At 42.4% G+C, this 15,739-nt stretch overlaps 2 protein-coding genes across 4 annotated transcripts; one reads left to right on the top strand and one right to left on the bottom strand.

Moving 5' to 3' along the window:
- Positions 1–301: 301 nt before the first annotated feature.
- Positions 302–5,908, bottom strand: LOC117840993 (uncharacterized). The gene is made up of 11 exons (XM_034721550.2): positions 5,318–5,908; positions 4,884–4,940; positions 4,105–4,170; positions 3,632–3,802; positions 3,433–3,552; positions 2,809–2,885; positions 2,664–2,719; positions 2,474–2,568; positions 2,058–2,366; positions 1,705–1,942; positions 302–1,600 (listed from the first exon to the last, which is right to left on the bottom strand). The coding sequence occupies exons 1-11, from the start codon at positions 5,891–5,893 to the stop codon at positions 687–689; spliced, it is 2,679 nt and encodes an 892-aa protein (XP_034577441.2). The 5' UTR covers positions 5,894–5,908; the 3' UTR covers positions 302–686.
- Positions 5,909–7,765: 1,857 nt separating this feature from the next.
- LOC117837712 (probable helicase CHR10) lies at positions 7,766–15,581 on the top strand. Of its 3 annotated transcripts, XM_034717447.2 has the most exons (17): positions 7,766–8,080; positions 8,158–8,165; positions 8,397–8,475; positions 8,575–8,741; positions 8,839–8,964; positions 9,725–9,905; positions 10,429–10,564; positions 10,656–10,773; positions 11,361–11,450; positions 11,768–11,875; positions 11,980–12,180; positions 12,354–12,479; positions 12,567–13,252; positions 13,753–13,898; positions 14,546–14,704; positions 15,065–15,179; positions 15,276–15,581. In XM_034717447.2, the coding sequence occupies exons 1-17, from the start codon at positions 7,900–7,902 to the stop codon at positions 15,346–15,348; spliced, it is 2,700 nt and encodes an 899-aa protein (XP_034573338.1). In that variant the 5' UTR covers positions 7,766–7,899; the 3' UTR covers positions 15,349–15,581. The 3 variants fall into 3 exon arrangements, with proteins under 3 accessions (XP_034573338.1, XP_034573340.1, XP_034573341.1); XM_034717449.2 differs by lacking the exon at positions 8,158–8,165 and having other exon boundaries at positions 7,879–8,080; XM_034717450.2 differs by lacking the exons at positions 7,766–8,080; positions 8,158–8,165; positions 8,397–8,475 and having other exon boundaries at positions 8,675–8,741; positions 8,879–8,964.
- Positions 15,582–15,739: the final 158 nt, after the last annotated feature.

The following is a 15,739-nucleotide window of genomic DNA, read 5'->3' as shown; positions in this document are numbered from 1 at the left end:
AGAAGTAGTAATCCAGAGCAAGCACCCAGAAGAGCAGTCTGTTCATGAGGCTTGCTTGGATCATGGCATTTGGCTGGCCTAGAGAATTCAAAACTACTTGTTTCCCTATTTTACCCTTTGTGCATAATCAACATAAATGTGTGTGTATACATACATACATACATACATACATATATATATATATATATATATATATATATGTATATGTATATATATATATATATATGTATATGTATATATGTATGTATATATATTTCTTGTATCTGCAATGAAATCCACCCACGCCATGAAAAGTGCAGTCTACTATGATCGAACAGGGATCTGTATTAAGCTGCATGAACATTATACTACTTCAACAGAGTTACAGAGCAAGCTGTTAGACAATAAAGTTATCTCAAGAAGCTAGTACTTAACAGAATGTGATCACAATTTACAAAAGAATCAATTATCTCAGGAAGCAGTAGTTATGAGAATGTGATCACAATTCACAAAAGAATCAATGTACCAAGTCGGGACTTTACAATGGAGCAGCGCAGCTACAGATCATCCTATTGGCACCAGCAGTTTGTGCCATCAGAAGAAGTATACACAAGTATACGCCTATCTATCTCGTCAGTGTATGCCTAATTCTCCATCTACCTCTTTCACTTAGTAATGCTCATCATACTCACAGGCAGCAGTCGGACTCAGTTTCCCCGAGCAGTGTGTTGATTTGGGTTCTCACTTCTCACCTGATTTCTCACCACTGCAGCTACCTCCCTTGTCTTGACTTGGTCAGGCTCTCTACCTCTTGTTAGAAGTCGCTGTCCGGGACTATAGCTGCCCTGGCGGTGCTCTGGTCCATGTCGCAACTTATTGTCCAGCAGAAAAACATCTTGCTGCCTAGGCTTGTAGAACCTGTCAAGCTCACGGCATCTGATCCACGTCATAAGCTTCTTCTCCAAAGTGACCATACTATGGGTGACATAGGCTGATACACTATGCTCTTCCCTTTTCTTCTTCCTGCGTAACTTATGAAGTTCAACAGGTTCTGGTATCAAAGGCAGGTAAAACTCCTCTAATGCTGCAAATGATATCCATCTGAGAGGACCATCTTCAGCATGATTGTCCATAACTCGTATGTGCAGTTCTTCCCTTTGAGGGTCATACTTGTAGCCAAAGCACACAACAGCGTGGTAGGCGCCAGAATTAGGAAACCTATACTCCATTGGTGTTCGTCTATAAACAATGTCACCAATGGCTCTGTCATAATCATCAAGTTCTGCCCATAGTATTCCAATTACGGGACCATGTGCACAGATAAGCCTCATTAACTGAAAGCCACCAATATCATGCAAACAATGATAACCACTTATTGGTAGCTTGATATTATTAGGCACGCGTTCAGTTAGCACACCGCCTTTTTGAGCAATCGCCTTCAGAATCTCACGAATATCAGCCCCATCTTCGCGGTTCCAAATTCCACGCTTGGAGCAAGCCTTTTTAAGTTCTGCAGGGACCTTTGCTTTGAAAGTAAAAGATCCTCTGCCATTTACCCTCTCAAAAGCAAGCCTGTGTTGTGCTTCGATGCACATCGTGCATGATGCAATTGTGCAGCTTGCTGACGCGTAGAAGCAACGCATTTGTTCAGTCATTAGCCATGTATCTAAGAGCGACATCAATATGGGGTTAACTGGAAACAAAAGCAAGTTTAGTGGAACTTACCATCCTCATTAAGGATTGGCTTTCCCATTACAGATATCCAACTGAATTCAGAAGGCGGCGTTGGCCGTTGTCGTTTGCCAAAGCAGCCTGCAATCCAGCTGAGAACTGAATTGCGGACAGATAGGAAACCCAACCAGCCAATTCTTACTGCAGCACAGATGGTGCATGAAATAGATCCATCCCGAGGAGGTGGGAGCTCTAGAGCCTGTACTGCTTTGGCCTTAAAGCTTCTCTTAAACTCCAAGAATGCAAGAAAACAAAGAATTTGAAATTTAATTGAATCAGCGGGACAAATGTAACCAAAGTCAAATAAATGCAACAGTCTAATCAGTGGCTAGACATGGACTCTGTACCTTTGTTTTCTCCTGATGAAAGTTCTCAATAATAGCATCCGGGCTGGGGAAGAAGATGTTGCATTGCAGGTTCGTGTATAGCATGGTCAGTTGAGGAACTTTGTGATCAAGGGGTACTTGATGATGACGACGTGGCGAACACGTGCTTCCTGGCATGGTGTCTTGGGAGCCTTCGCCAGTGTAGAGGTCTTGACCAAATTCTTGAAACAGATACTCCACCCGCAGCGGCACCCGAAGTGCGTTGACAAGTGCTGTTATCTGAATATGATCTGTGAGGACCCTCGACTGTATAACTTCGACAAAGCACCACTGTTTTTAAAGAGGTAATGTCAGGTTTTCTCAAACAGATGCATTAGCAATTCAGATTCAGAACGAAGTAGTGCAAGAACCCAAGGGAAAGTAGTGGCGATACTTACATCTGTGAGAATGTTGACCTCACGGATAAGTGGTTCGAACTCGTCACTGTGCGAGGATATCCAGATAGCTGCTACCAATCCGAGGAAAGCGAAGACTGACCAACAAAATGTGATGTGTTGGAATATTGAGTTATGATAGAAGTGGAGGAAGGAAATCTTGGTACACAGGGGGGAGGGGCTTTTTACTCACTGTCGTTCGTCTTGTCATAGCTGTTGAAGTACTGAAGAAGTTTCTTTTTGCGGTAGCTGAAAAAGGGCAAATGTTCAGTTAACTACGTGAAATTCATTGGCAGAAAAACTCTGATGGAATTGCAGAAAATAAAACATATTAGAACCTGTTAGTTGTTTGTACGTGCTTCCATCTGCTGTGTCTCTTCCATCTCATTACTTTCTTTATCAGCTTCTTAAATTCCTAAAAGAATCAGATAATCAGATAAACACTATATATTGCAATAATACTTACACAATACTGACCGTTTATAGCAAGGTATGAACAGATATGAACATCATAAGACTCATCTTTGAAGCTTCTACCAGTAAACAACAACTGTTAAGATATTAGTTGAGAAAGACAAGATTATATAAGCAAGTAGGTAAAATTAAACATTTATGATCTGATGATCAGATGACCACACAAAGCAGCCCTTTAATGTCTCTAATTTTATCTCATTATTGCTGTTCTGTGAAAGTAAACTTATCTCAACATGTATTCCTATTAGCATTAGATTGTTACATTTTCAATAAATTTAAATTCGAAGATATGTCAACAGGGTGTAAAATGCTGATGGCATGTAACTATGCCACTACTGTGAAACAATGGTGCACATCCTGCAAATGATGAAAGAAAAAAAAGGAAAGTGAGAGGCCAGATCCAGCTTGTAGCTTGATATAACTTGAAGAAAATCATCTGTTAACATGTTTATCTCAGAAATAACAAATGTGAAGAAACGCGAGCTTACTTTGTGGCTTCTGGAAAATTCGGAGGCCCACCCAAGGCGCTCATGTTGCCTAGCCACTTCTTTAACAGCAACAAGAAGACGATGTTCCTCATGTGTATCCTGCCTATCAAGAACTTGCTCCTGTTTTTCAGTGACACAAATCGGAGTGTGAACCACTAAACATGAATCGTATTCTAAGGAAAGGGGGGAGGGACATTACGAGGTAGGAAAATATGAAGCTCCTGTAGAAACACTCTCCATCTCCACGCACTGGCCTAAATTCAGAATAGGTGCGACGAAGGTTCAGTGCATTTGAATGAAATTCCACTCCTCGTCCAGCAACCATTTCAAGGAGCCTGTAATGCCTAATGACGTCGAACATAGGGATTGTCTGCACAAACAGAAGAACAAAGGAATTCAAATCAAAATGATCTGAACCAGGAAGCAACAGATCTTAAAAGGAATTTTAATTTGTTATGTTGTCAGGTTTCCACATTATAAGAAAAGCTTAAGCCACTAGAAAAATGTAATGTCTTCGCTGATACCGACTGGTTGTTGTTCAGTGAAGAAAAAAAGAGAGCATATACCACATTTCCTAAGTTCAATAGAAATTCAAAGACAATTAGGTCCAATTGCCATCCAATGCGAATACTATCAATTAGAAGAGGCGCATAAATAGTATAGGAGTCAAACCTCGTAGTTCACATCGGGATTCGCTATTCTGGAATTTAGGTCGGAGATTCCTATCCTGTCCAAAAACTTTTCAACAGAAAATGGGTTAAAATTCACAATTTCTGCCAGAACTAGCAGCAACAGTGAATAATTAATGACAAGATGAAACATTTTGCACAAGGAAACAATTGAAAGGCAATGCGACTTTTTAAAATGGTACTACAGAAATTTCAAAGAAATTTATCTGAAAATTGTCTATATTGCTAATGATACTGTAACTTCAGACTGTTAGACCATTCATCAACACTAAATCATGTATACTTGGCTTCAAGTTGACTTGTTGTCTTACCAACACGGCAACCAGGATATTGCCCTCAATATACCATTACATTTTGTCGTAAAATGAAGAATAAGCCAAACACTGGCCGTTAATTAAATCAATGCAGGTAATAACACCTTAGAGTTTTTAGAGATTTTAGAACACATCACAACAACATCATTTATTTTCTTGAAATTCCATATCAGATCACAAGAGGGCCTATGAGTAACCAACAATCATCTAATCTGGGATGGACAGAAACTGAATTCAGTAGCATTTGCCCATGCTTTTATCTCTACCCTCTGATCCTACACCATTTTGTACATGATTTCTTGCCACAATTAACTTTATCATCTCAAGATTTCATATTGGAAGACAGAGAGATCCCAACCCCACATCTCAAACACAAATTGTTACAAGACTGCTCGCACCAGCCACCAATTACAAGTAAAAATGTAAGAAATATACAGTCATGTAATACCTTTCTCCAGATCGATCCCTTGTAATAATTTTCAGGCCATATTGTTGCTGACTTCACCTGTTCCAGAATTAACATCGAAGTCAAATATTCCAACAAGGGAGCAGAAAAAAGAAAACCAAAACTTATCCAGTCTTGTCACCTATTCACATTTATGCTTTGGGGCTTCCATGCCAGTTTCAGACATTAAACTAAACAGTGCAAGAAGAGTTGAATACAACAGCGCAAGAACGCGCACCTACATAGTCACTGAAAGATCGTTGCTAGTGCAAGAAGAACAGAAAGACAAAGTCCCCAATCTCGGATGCCACACAATTCCTTGGCTCCAGCCACTAAATCCTCCCCAAGGTCCTCAAGAACGGTAGGATTCGATTTCCCAAATCACAAGCAAGCAGGAATCACTCAAGAACGCAGTCGAAAGATCCAAGAAACCGCACCTGCTCCTGTTGCATCGCCGTTCCCTCCGGCTCGTCTTCCTGGTCAATATCCGCGTTCGCCTTGCTCTCCTCCAACAGCTCGTCGAGCACCTCCTTCATATACATTCGCCCTTCCCTCATATCCTTCCACTTAGCCCTCACCTCCATGCCGCTCTTCACCACCTCCGCGTCGGACATCGGCTTCTTACCTTTCGATTTCGAGGCGCGGACGGCGCGGGGCGGGAGTGGGGGCTTGCCGGTCGCGGACTTCGGCTCCCTTGCTCTCGAGACGGAGGGGGCCAGGGGCGGGAGTGGGGGCTTGCCGCCCGCGTAGCGCCGGCAGGAAGGAGCCCCGATCCCCGTGCCTTTCCGCTGGGCCGCAGCCGCTGCCTCCGCGGCGGTGGCAGCGAAGGAATTCCGGCCTCCGGCTTCCGGTGACCCATGGGCCCGTTCTTGGAGGCGCTCGGAGGGCGGAGCGGGGGGAGGCGGCTCTGCGGCCGCGGCGGTGGCGGTGGCGGTGGCGGCGTTGGACTCCTCGCTCTCGACCGGTTCTTCGGTTTGGTTGCCTTCTTGGTTCTTTCCTGAACCGGAGGCCATCCCGGCGGGAAAAGCCTGACGAAAGTCGGGGCGGAGGGACTGCTTCGCGAATTCTGGGAGAACGAAGGGGGCGGAGTGGGAATACGTGGAAGGCGTCGTTGTTAATTCAGGAGAGCCTGGGAGCTATTTATGAGGATGGAAATTAGCCCTTGTTTACTTGCGAATTTGGGAGGTGCTAAATTACTGTAGCAACACGGTAGCGTTTCGTTTGTATTTGTGAATTATTGTCCAAACATTGACTAATTAGGCTCAAAAGATTCGTCTCACAAAGTACAACAAAACTGTGCAATTATTTTTTAATTTCATCTACATTTAGTACTCCATACATGTACCGCAAGTTTGATGTAATGGGGAATCTTCTTTTTGCATAGTGCCAAAGTTGGGAGTTGGGAGTGAAGTAAACAAGGGGGCTGGAGTCGGTGGATGTGCAACGGAGGGTGAAGGGTGACGTGGTTTTCCGTTCTTGGCTGTTTCGTGGTCGGTTAATTGCGCTTGTTATGAAAAAGAAAATAGAGGTAAAATGTAGTGTTCATAGTACATACCCTACATACAATGGATACATATAGGTCACAAAAAATATGTCATGTAAGTTGATGAGTAGGTTGTTAGATGATGTATAAGATAGGAAAATTCTAGGTGTTGCAATGCACACTCTCCGACAATGCATGCTCACATGGGACGACTAAGTTAATATAACTCGAAATGCTATCTTTCTTATCTCTTTTTTTATAAACGCACTACAGTTGTTGCCTTGATGCATGGATGAACGCAAGCGTTAAGGATTGGGCTCACTTTTTTCCCCCTCTGTTGATATTTTTGGACATACAAATGTAATTAGTCAAATTTTATGGGCATAAAGAAGAGAACCATAGAATCAGGCATGTTATATCCTTGAAGGTAAAATTGCGTTGGAAATACGTTGGAGATATGTCATTTAATAGAGATACGTTGGAAATTTGGAATATAGCATGTCAACGTTTTGTAATCAAGTAGGAAGGTTTTTGATTCACGACTCCAAAATTAGAGATATATAAAATTTCAAATATGTTATTTTTAAGTGTTTAAAATACGAGTAATAGCCAAATCTGCCTGCGAGAAGAGGTCTAGCATTGAGCCGTGGCGATCCTTCCCGTTCAGCGCCTCCACAGGCCCACAGGCTCGCTCCTCCCACGGTCCCACCTCATCGGCTAGCCCTTTCGGCCTCTCCTACCTACCTCCTCTAATCTCGCCGCCGGCCTCCACACCCCGATTCGGTCACCACTCACCAGGGATTGGAACGAAGGACTAATCCAATCAGAATCGGAATCCAAAAAGCGGACTGCAGCAGCGTGGTTTCTTGAGCCTTCTCCGATGGCTTCCTTTCCCCTATAAATTGGACATGATAGAGAGAGATCAATCTGCAAATAGACGAGACCGATCCTGTTCCGTTGCGCGATCGCTCGCTCGCTCGAGTGTTTGCAGAGACCGGATCGAGCTGAACCACGGCGATGGGATCCGTGCTGTCCTCCGCCTATGCCGCGCTGTGTTCCTCCGTCGGTGTGCTGCTTGACAAGGCGGAGAAGAGGCGGCTGATGGCTGCTCACCCGCAACTGCGCAACATGCCGGCCGACGAGTGGGAGGGTGTGCTGCGGTGGTTCAGGGAGCAAGACGCGCGTGACGCTGCTACCAGGTACTTGCCTCTCGTCGTCTTCTGTTTACGGGCTTTGACCTCTAGTATTTGTTCATACGTCTCCTATAGTATGACCGAATGAGCGTAAAAATTTGATCTTAATTTCAGACACCGCTTAGTGACCTTTGGGTTTAGGCTATTCTTAGTGGGGGTTTCATAGGAGTTTCATTCTCATTTAATGATGAGTCCGTGAGGAATAATCCGCGCGCGGCAGGGCTATTCGTCGGCGCACGCGCAGACCTGTTGACTCGCCGGCCGGAGTCGGACGTGGGCGCGTCCGCTTCTCCGTCCATTTTTTTTTTCACTTTCCCGCTCCTGGCAGGCAGGCAACGCCCCCATGCCAACCTCCTACGAGCGCCGCCTGCTCGCGGCCGCCGACCTCGTCCACTCCGCCGACGCGCAGGATCAAGGGACCCGCCTCCCCGACCTCGGCGTCGCGGCGGACCTCAAGCCCCACCAGGTCGATGGCGTTGCCTGGCTCATCCGCCGCTACCGCCTCGGCGTCAACGTCGTCCTCGGTACGTCCTCCAGGATCCCCTCAATCTCCTTCCGTTTGCCGACCTCCAGCGCTAATCTCTCGCCGTATCGCTCGCAGGTGATGAGGTGAGCTTTCCACTGCCGACTCTTTGAGCATTTTGTTTGCCTGCTGCGTGGTCTGTTTTCTATTATATTCCATTCATTTTCTACCGCGTGCTCAGTGTATGCTTGCCTATTAATCTCCTTGATTAAACCTTGTTTATGTGCCAACCAAATGTTGGCCCCCTTACATTCGACCCTCCAACCATATTAACTCATGTGACTGAATTTTAATTTACGGGTCTTGAACATGGGCAGATGGGGCTTGGCAAGACCCTACAAGCAATTTCTCTGCTGAGCCACCTCAAGGTTCAGCGTATAGCACCTGGACCATTCTGTGCGTACACATCTCCCTGATTTTCTTTTTCATTGATCCCCTTAACAGCTCACCACACCTGCTACTTGCATTTCTGATCCAGTTACGTCATCCTTGCAGTGGTGCTATGTCCTCTAAGTGTCACAGATGGCTGGCTCTCAGAATTCAGTAAATTCTGTCCTTCCTTGAGGGTCCTGCAGTATGTTGGCGATAAGGTGCACCGTCGTGACCTCCGGAGAACCTTGTTTGAACTTGTGCAGAGAGCTTCCACATCATCTCACTCTAATGTACGCTATTCTGTCTTTTCTGGGTTCAATCTTCTATAGGTGTATGTGTATCCCATCAATACTTGCGATGTCTTTTTTTCTTTTCTGCACGTAACAGGAATTATCATTTGATGTGCTCATGACAACATATGACATAGCCTTGATGGATCAAGATTTTCTTTCACAAATTCCCTGGCACTATGCAATTATTGATGAGGCCCAACGTCTAAAAAATCCATCCAGTGTAAGTGGCCATTTTATTTATGTAGTTCTTTTGAATTCAGGGTTTGACTGGTTCCTTACCGTTACTGCTGCTTTTGCCACCAAGCACCTCTTGGTACTACTGCTAAGCTACACAGGATGTACCTGCCCTCGTATTTGTGCATTATGTGATGTTTTCAGTTTTGATTCAGTAGCACGGAAGCTCAGACTTTCAGTACTGTTTGGGAAAAGAAACATCTTCACTTTCGAGCGGTGTATTGGTAGAGCATAATGACAGAGGTGAATTGGGCACTGTGACTAAGAGAAAACTAAAGAATAGCTATGACTTGGTGGCGCCAAGTGGAAATATTCATATTTCACTAGCAGTTTGTGGACTTCAGGTTCAGCTGATTAGTTACAACCTGTGTTGAGCTTGAGAGGGCTGCAACCATAAAATTGCTCAAAAAACAACCCCCTTCATTTCCATTACTTGTAACGAGAATATCAGAGTTTAGTTACATTGCCAGATAAAGGAAGCAGAGGAAAGAGCAGACACCCCCTAGGAGTTCTAACCTTATTCAAGCTAAAATCCTAGGTGCAATTCTGCATTTTTATTGGTTCGTTGAGCTTGTAATCCAAGCATTGGTGTTAAAAGGAATTAGATTAATAGGTGTGCATGTGTCAAATACTCAAATGCTATATGTTACACCCTTTTCCTTTTCTCCTTTTGGTTACGATCAATTAAAATACACATATATTTTGTAACAAACCTTCCAAGTTTAACTCAGAAAGTTCTTTGCCAGGTACTGTATAATGTCCTTGAGCAACGCTTCATCATGCCAAGACGTCTACTACTAACAGGCACTCCTATCCAGAACAACCTTTCTGAATTATGGGCGTTGATGCACTTTTGTTTGCCTTCAATATTTGGAAAGCTAGATGAGTTCCTTTCCACCTTCAAGGAAGCAGGGGACTCATTAACAGGTATTACTTTCAAATTCTAGAGGGGCGCATTTTAGCATATGTCAATTGCCAGGTACCTTTTGTGCTGAACAACAGTGCATTTGTGCACTCTTGCTATGAACACTATATTCTCCATGTAGCTTATGCGCTGGTTTGTTTTCCTTATGCAGTCTGTTCTATTGCTAAAATTTTGCACAGTTTATTCATGATTCGTGTTGTATCACATTTGTGTCGGTGAATTGCTGTTGGATGCTTAATGTTTTTACCCTTTGGTCTAGTCATTCTCTTAACAGAAGCATACAACCAGAGCATGCCTTTTCATTCAGTTGGTTGATTGACAACCCTCTCCATGGCAATCAAAACTTCTAGTGCTTTTACAAATGTTGTAATCTATTTTGTACATCACTCGATTGTCTCTACCATTTCTTCATCATTCTTTCTTTCATGTTGGTGTGCTTCAAACAGAGCGTGTTTCTTTTGGGCTCTGCATTGAAAATGCTTCCTTTTGGATTTCAGGATCATTGATATCTTGTTTCTGAAACAGGTTCCGAAGCTAATAAAGCAAACAGACAATTCAAGATTATTAAACACATACTCAAAGCATTTATGCTACGCAGGACAAAAGCTTTACTAATCGAGAGAGGAATTCTGGCGCTGCCTGCACTAACTGAGCTAACAGTGTCTGGTTCTTTGCTTCAGGAGAATATTTTCCCCTTTTGTTGTGCCCTTGTCCTCTTTATTTTCTTAATCTATTTTGAATCGATTTTACAGGATGGTGCCATTGACACAGTTACAAAAAAAGCTTTACATGTCGGTGTTGCGGAAAGAACTGCAAACACTTCTTTCAATTACTGGAGGATCGTCTCGCCACCAGTCTTTGCAAAACATTGTAATTGTTTCTGTCCCATGTTACGTCTTCTCGTGAACAAGCATTTTATATCTTCTGCTTTGCAATAATAATCAATTTCATTGTTTGTTTTCCTCAGTATCTCTGTTCACGTTTTGCACCTGTGCTATACTGCTATGCAAGTTCATTTTCGTTACCTCATTGGCTGTTTCTCACTTGATTATTTACTAGTGTGCATGTAGCAAAAAGGAAAGTATTTTGAGTTGTGAGTCATTTGACACATCATTGTTCCTACTCCTCTCAAAAGTTTCTTAACATAACAAAAACAAATAAGAAGTTTTTATTTCCCAGTGCAAGTGTTGATTTTTTCAGTTCATATCAGTGTTCCAGGGAGGCAGCAGCTGAAATGACTCAATTAAATGAGAAACAATAAAGTACAGGATATTGTTGAAAAGATTGAGAAGGAGCACAGCTAACTACCAGCCCCCTCCAAGACAACAGCCTTTTCTTTTGTTATCTCATGCTTTTAAAGTTATACCATTTTAACTCTATCTCGCTTTTTAGAGATTATGCATAAAATTTCCCAGTAAATTTATTGTTCATCTCTTGTTTTTCTAAACTCTCCTCAGGTTATACAGCTGAGGAAAGCTTGCAGTCACCCATATCTGTTCAGTGGCATTGAACCTGAGCCTTATGTGGAAGGGGAGCATTTAGTTCAGGTTAGTCTGCTTCATATGTGAAATTAAATGCTAAGAGCCTATTTACCTTGGAAAATTGGGTAAATAGGAAACCTGGTTAAAACAATAGACATGGTGTGGAATGAACCAAGCCAGTCGCATGTACTAGACATGCAGGATGGGTTGCAAACCTGCCATAACCTGGGAAACCCGGCCCACGAACAGGGCTAGTCTCAGGTCACAGCAGGAGGATGACTAAGTAGGGCCGCTTGAGCCAGCAGGTTCAAGGGAGGTAAACAGACTGTGGGGGAATCTGAAGACATAGTTATTAAATTATATTCTATGGTCATCTTGTTCAGGTTAGTGGAAAGCTCATTGTGCTGGATCTTGTTCTGAAGAAGCTCCATGAGCTAGGACATCGTGTTTTGTTATTTGCTCAGATGACCCAAACACTGGACATTCTTCAGGTTTTCTTCTTCCCAGTCACGCTAATACAATAAATGACTTATTTGTCTTAATACTTATGCATACATTTCATTGTAACTTATGTTTTGTATTATCACTTAAATAGGATTTTCTGGAGCTGCGCAATTACACTTATGAGCGCCTGGATGGTTCAGTACGTGCTGAGGAACGGTTTGCAGCAATAAGAAATTTCAGTTCTCAATCTACCAAAGGTCTTATGAGAGATGATGGTCAGAGTGGAGCTTTTGTTTTCATGATATCAACTAGAGCAGGGGGTGTGGGGCTTAATCTCATTGGTGCCGATACTGTGAGTGTGATTGAACTTGATAACATAGCTAATCTTATGGTTTACCCTCTAAATCTATTAATATTTATTATTTTAAATAAGTACGTTCTTAGTACCAATAAGACAGTTGGTAATGATGACCATACGACCTTTCTGAATATATTTTCCATGACCATTGAGATGATTGGCTGTAGGTTATCTTTTATGAACAAGACTGGAATCCTCAAGCTGACAAACAGGCCCTACAACGCGCCCACCGCATTGGACAGTTAAATCATGTGTTGTCAATAAATTTGGTGTCAGAGCGCACAATTGAAGAGGTAAAGCTTACTAGTGGAGCCCTAATGCTTTATTTTTAAGTTGCTTCTGAAGTTCTGAGTTTCTTATCCATTTTTAATTGACAACAGGTCATAATGCGAAGAGCCGAGAGAAAACTTAAGCTTAGCCACAATGTTATTGGAGAAGAGGATAGAACTGATGTGAAGGGTGGAGATATGGGAAATGAAGCTAGTGACATGAGATCAATTATCTTTGGCTTGCATCTGTTTGATCCTGCAGATACAACCACAGATACGATCAATGAGGACACAACTTCTGAGACAATCAGTGTGGAGAAACTGGCAAAGTTGAAAACAATGTCTGAAAAGGTTGTCATGATGCGTAGCCATGAACCTTCAGAAAAGGATGAACGCGCATTTGAAATCAACCCAAATTTGGCTGATGGCAGTGGAACTGTGATTAGAAGGGCTTCTGATTCTATTAGTGTTGACCCCGGGCTTGATGAATCTGCATACCTATCCTGGTTCAAGAAGTTCAAAGAGGCTTCGCATTCAATTGAAGATGCCGCAGCTGAACTTGGAAGGCAAAGAGCAGCGCCTGAAGAAAAGCTCTTGAAACGTGAAGTTAACAAGAAAAAAGTAGAAGAAAAGAGATTGGCCAAATGGGAGACTATGGGTTACAAGACACTAGCGGTTAAGGAGCCTGATATCACAGCAAGCCAGAATATTTCAGACTCAGGATCCGTCCAGCTTGTGTATGGAGATTGTACTAATCCTTCAAAAGTTTGCCCTGCAAAGCCTGCCATCATATTCAGGTACTAATTTCCAGGAAGAAAGATAATATGATTATGAAAGGCTATTACTGGCGTGTTCGGCAGTGCTGGCTGCACAGCTGCAGCGCTGCAGCCAGCATTCAACACAGCAGAGCTAGCGCGCTGAGCTGCTGCAGCAGCAGCACTGCAGCTGTGCAGCCAGCACTACCGAACAGGCCGTACTTCTTCCAATAAATCTTTAACTAATTAATAGTTAATATATTATGTACCATAATTACTCTGTACGGCTGTGTGCACCCTTCGATGTCGGGACTAGGATATTTTTCTTTTTTCCTGTTATCTTACTGTTAGTATAGTACTACTTGTCGAAAAGATTAAGCCTCTCCTGTATCAAGTTTTCAACTACTTATTTTAAGCAGTTCAGTATCTTATTATAAACAACAGAACATTGAAAAATGTTCAGCATCTTTTATATCCAAGTCCTTCAACATTTGCCAGTTTTCCTCTGAACAAAATCTAAATATATTGCAATGCTGTCACAGTTGCATAGATAATTCTGGGACATGGGGGCATGGAGGAATGTTTGATGCTTTGACTAGGCTCTCAACATGCATTCCAGATGCTTATCACCGTGCTTCTGAGTTCGATGACCTCCACATGGGAGATCTTCACTTGATTTACCTTGATGGTTAGTTTTTCTATCACTAGCTCGACCAATTTTGATTACTTTTGTGTGCACTGCATATCATTTTTGTACCACTCTGATGAATTAAGTGTCATATATTTACATGTATGAAATTCTCTTACCATACTTAACTGCTAAATGTAAGGCCGAAACTATCGTCGGCACTATGATGATCTTGCTCAAAGCACTTCAATTCATTTGCTATGCCCATTTGGCCCAGAAGAAGTAGCATGGTAGGAGGATCAGTACCATGTGTAGTGTTGAGACAGGTTGATGGAACATATAAACACATGCATTCTGAACATAGCACCTCCAATTAATCCTTCTACAAAAGGGGAGCAGAAACGGGGGGCGGGGGGGGGGGGGTGACCTTCATATATATAGCCAATATGGCTTGGTATACAAGGAATACATTCATGTATACATGGAAAGCATATAAACAGCTATACAATCTCTAATACTCCCAACCCATTCATATGCAATAGAAATTTTTTGCATGTTGGTGATGTGTCAAAAGGCCCATCAAATGTTGTGGGTGCATCAAATTCTCCAGCTTCTATTTACTAAACGTTCACCCTCTATTATTTTATAGATTTTTTTCATGCTGACCTTGCCTATATGTTTTCATTTCATTTGTATCCCTACCGCAGAAGCCAACTGCACCCGGAGTTTGGATGCGCCTTTATGGGTGGCACTAGCTATTGTTCAGTCTTACAATCCGAGACGTAAAGTACCGAGAAGTGAAATCTCCATGCCTGATTTAGAGCTCTGTTTATCGAAAGCTGCCTCATCAGCTGCTCAGCGTTCTGGTAGTGTTCCCTTTTGGTTCCTTATTTAGAAATCTAGAGCATGTTTTTGAACTATCCAAACACTACCCATCTCTTTGCCAATTCATGCCAGTTGTCAATGTGCTTATTGCTTTAAGTAATATCTACACGCTAAACATCCAGTTTAGGTAAATGTCCATAACCATCGGTGGAGGTTCTTTAAATTATAAATTATAGAAACATGTTTGTATAGCTGTTGTAATCACTTCCACTCCTTTGAAGCTACACTCTCCCTCCTCTCCCACATACCCCCAACTCCTGTTTTTCTTTTGCATTGAACACAATATGATCTATCTCTTTAGCTACCATCAGGCTTAGTTACTCCATTTATTTTCTCTGAAGCGGTTATCCACATGCCCCGAATTGGTTACCAAGGTGGCTCCCAACGATCAGAATGGTATACCATAGAACGCCTTCTCAGGAAATACTCATCTCTCCATGGAATCGACATTTTCGTGTATGTGATGCCACTTCAGATTTTTTTTCTTTTATGAGTTCTCCGTTGATGTACTTGTTGCTAATGAATAACTTGCTACCTTTTTTCCTTCAACAGGTACTACTTTCAGCGTTCATCCAGGCAACAGACGGATTCTGCTGACGCTTCTGCTGGAAGCAGCTCAAGCTAGGCGTAGGGATGTTTCTGTAGCCCACTAGAGGAATCAGGGAATATTAGCTAGCTGCAATTTATCTTATCTTTTGTTTGCCCCTGTTTTATAGCTTAGTAACTATAGCTTTTGTTTGAGTAGATGAGGTAGATGAATTATGTTTTAGGGTTTTGCCTCTTTAGCTAAGAGGTATATGTACTATTATGATGTAAGGAAAACTTCAACTTCCGTTCCTTTTGTTTATTTGGCATTTATATTCCTTGTGAAATCTTAGCAGACTAGGCTTGGAATCAAGTTGTGACATGTGATTTTGTTTCTTTAATTGATGAAGAACTTGAAAAGGTAAACTTCTTCGCATACCTTTTATTTTCTTTTTTACATATCTGATCAGCGGACCATCTGTACGTTTTAG

Source organism: Setaria viridis, chromosome 9 (assembly GCF_005286985.2).
Source record: "Setaria viridis chromosome 9, Setaria_viridis_v4.0, whole genome shotgun sequence".
NCBI classification, from domain to species: Eukaryota; Viridiplantae; Streptophyta; class Magnoliopsida; order Poales; family Poaceae; genus Setaria; species Setaria viridis.
This window is presented reverse-complemented; position numbering and strand designations above follow the sequence as displayed.

What these genes read in the sequence shown, in the direction of transcription:
- LOC117837712 (XM_034717447.2), top strand. Translation starts at nt 7,900, where the DNA reads ATGCCAACCTCCTACGAGCGCCGCCTGCTCGCGGCCGCCGACCTCGTC. An exon ending in GCACTAACTGAGCTAACAGT is followed by an intron (nt 10,565 to 10,655) that starts GTCTGGTTCTTT and finishes TCGATTTTACAG; the next exon opens with GATGGTGCCATTGACACAGT. An exon ending in AAGCCTGCCATCATATTCAG is followed by an intron (nt 13,253 to 13,752) that starts GTACTAATTTCC and finishes ATGCTGTCACAG; the next exon opens with TTGCATAGATAATTCTGGGA.
- LOC117840993 (XM_034721550.2), bottom strand. Translation starts at nt 5,893, where the DNA reads ATGGCCTCCGGTTCAGGAAAGAACCAAGAAGGCAACCAAACCGAAGAA. An exon ending in AATTTTCCAGAAGCCACAAA is followed by an intron (nt 2,886 to 3,432) that starts GTAAGCTCGCGT and finishes TGATTCTTTTAG; the next exon opens with GAATTTAAGAAGCTGATAAA. An exon ending in TTCATCAGGAGAAAACAAAG is followed by an intron (nt 1,943 to 2,057) that starts GTACAGAGTCCA and finishes GCATTCTTGGAG; the next exon opens with TTTAAGAGAAGCTTTAAGGC.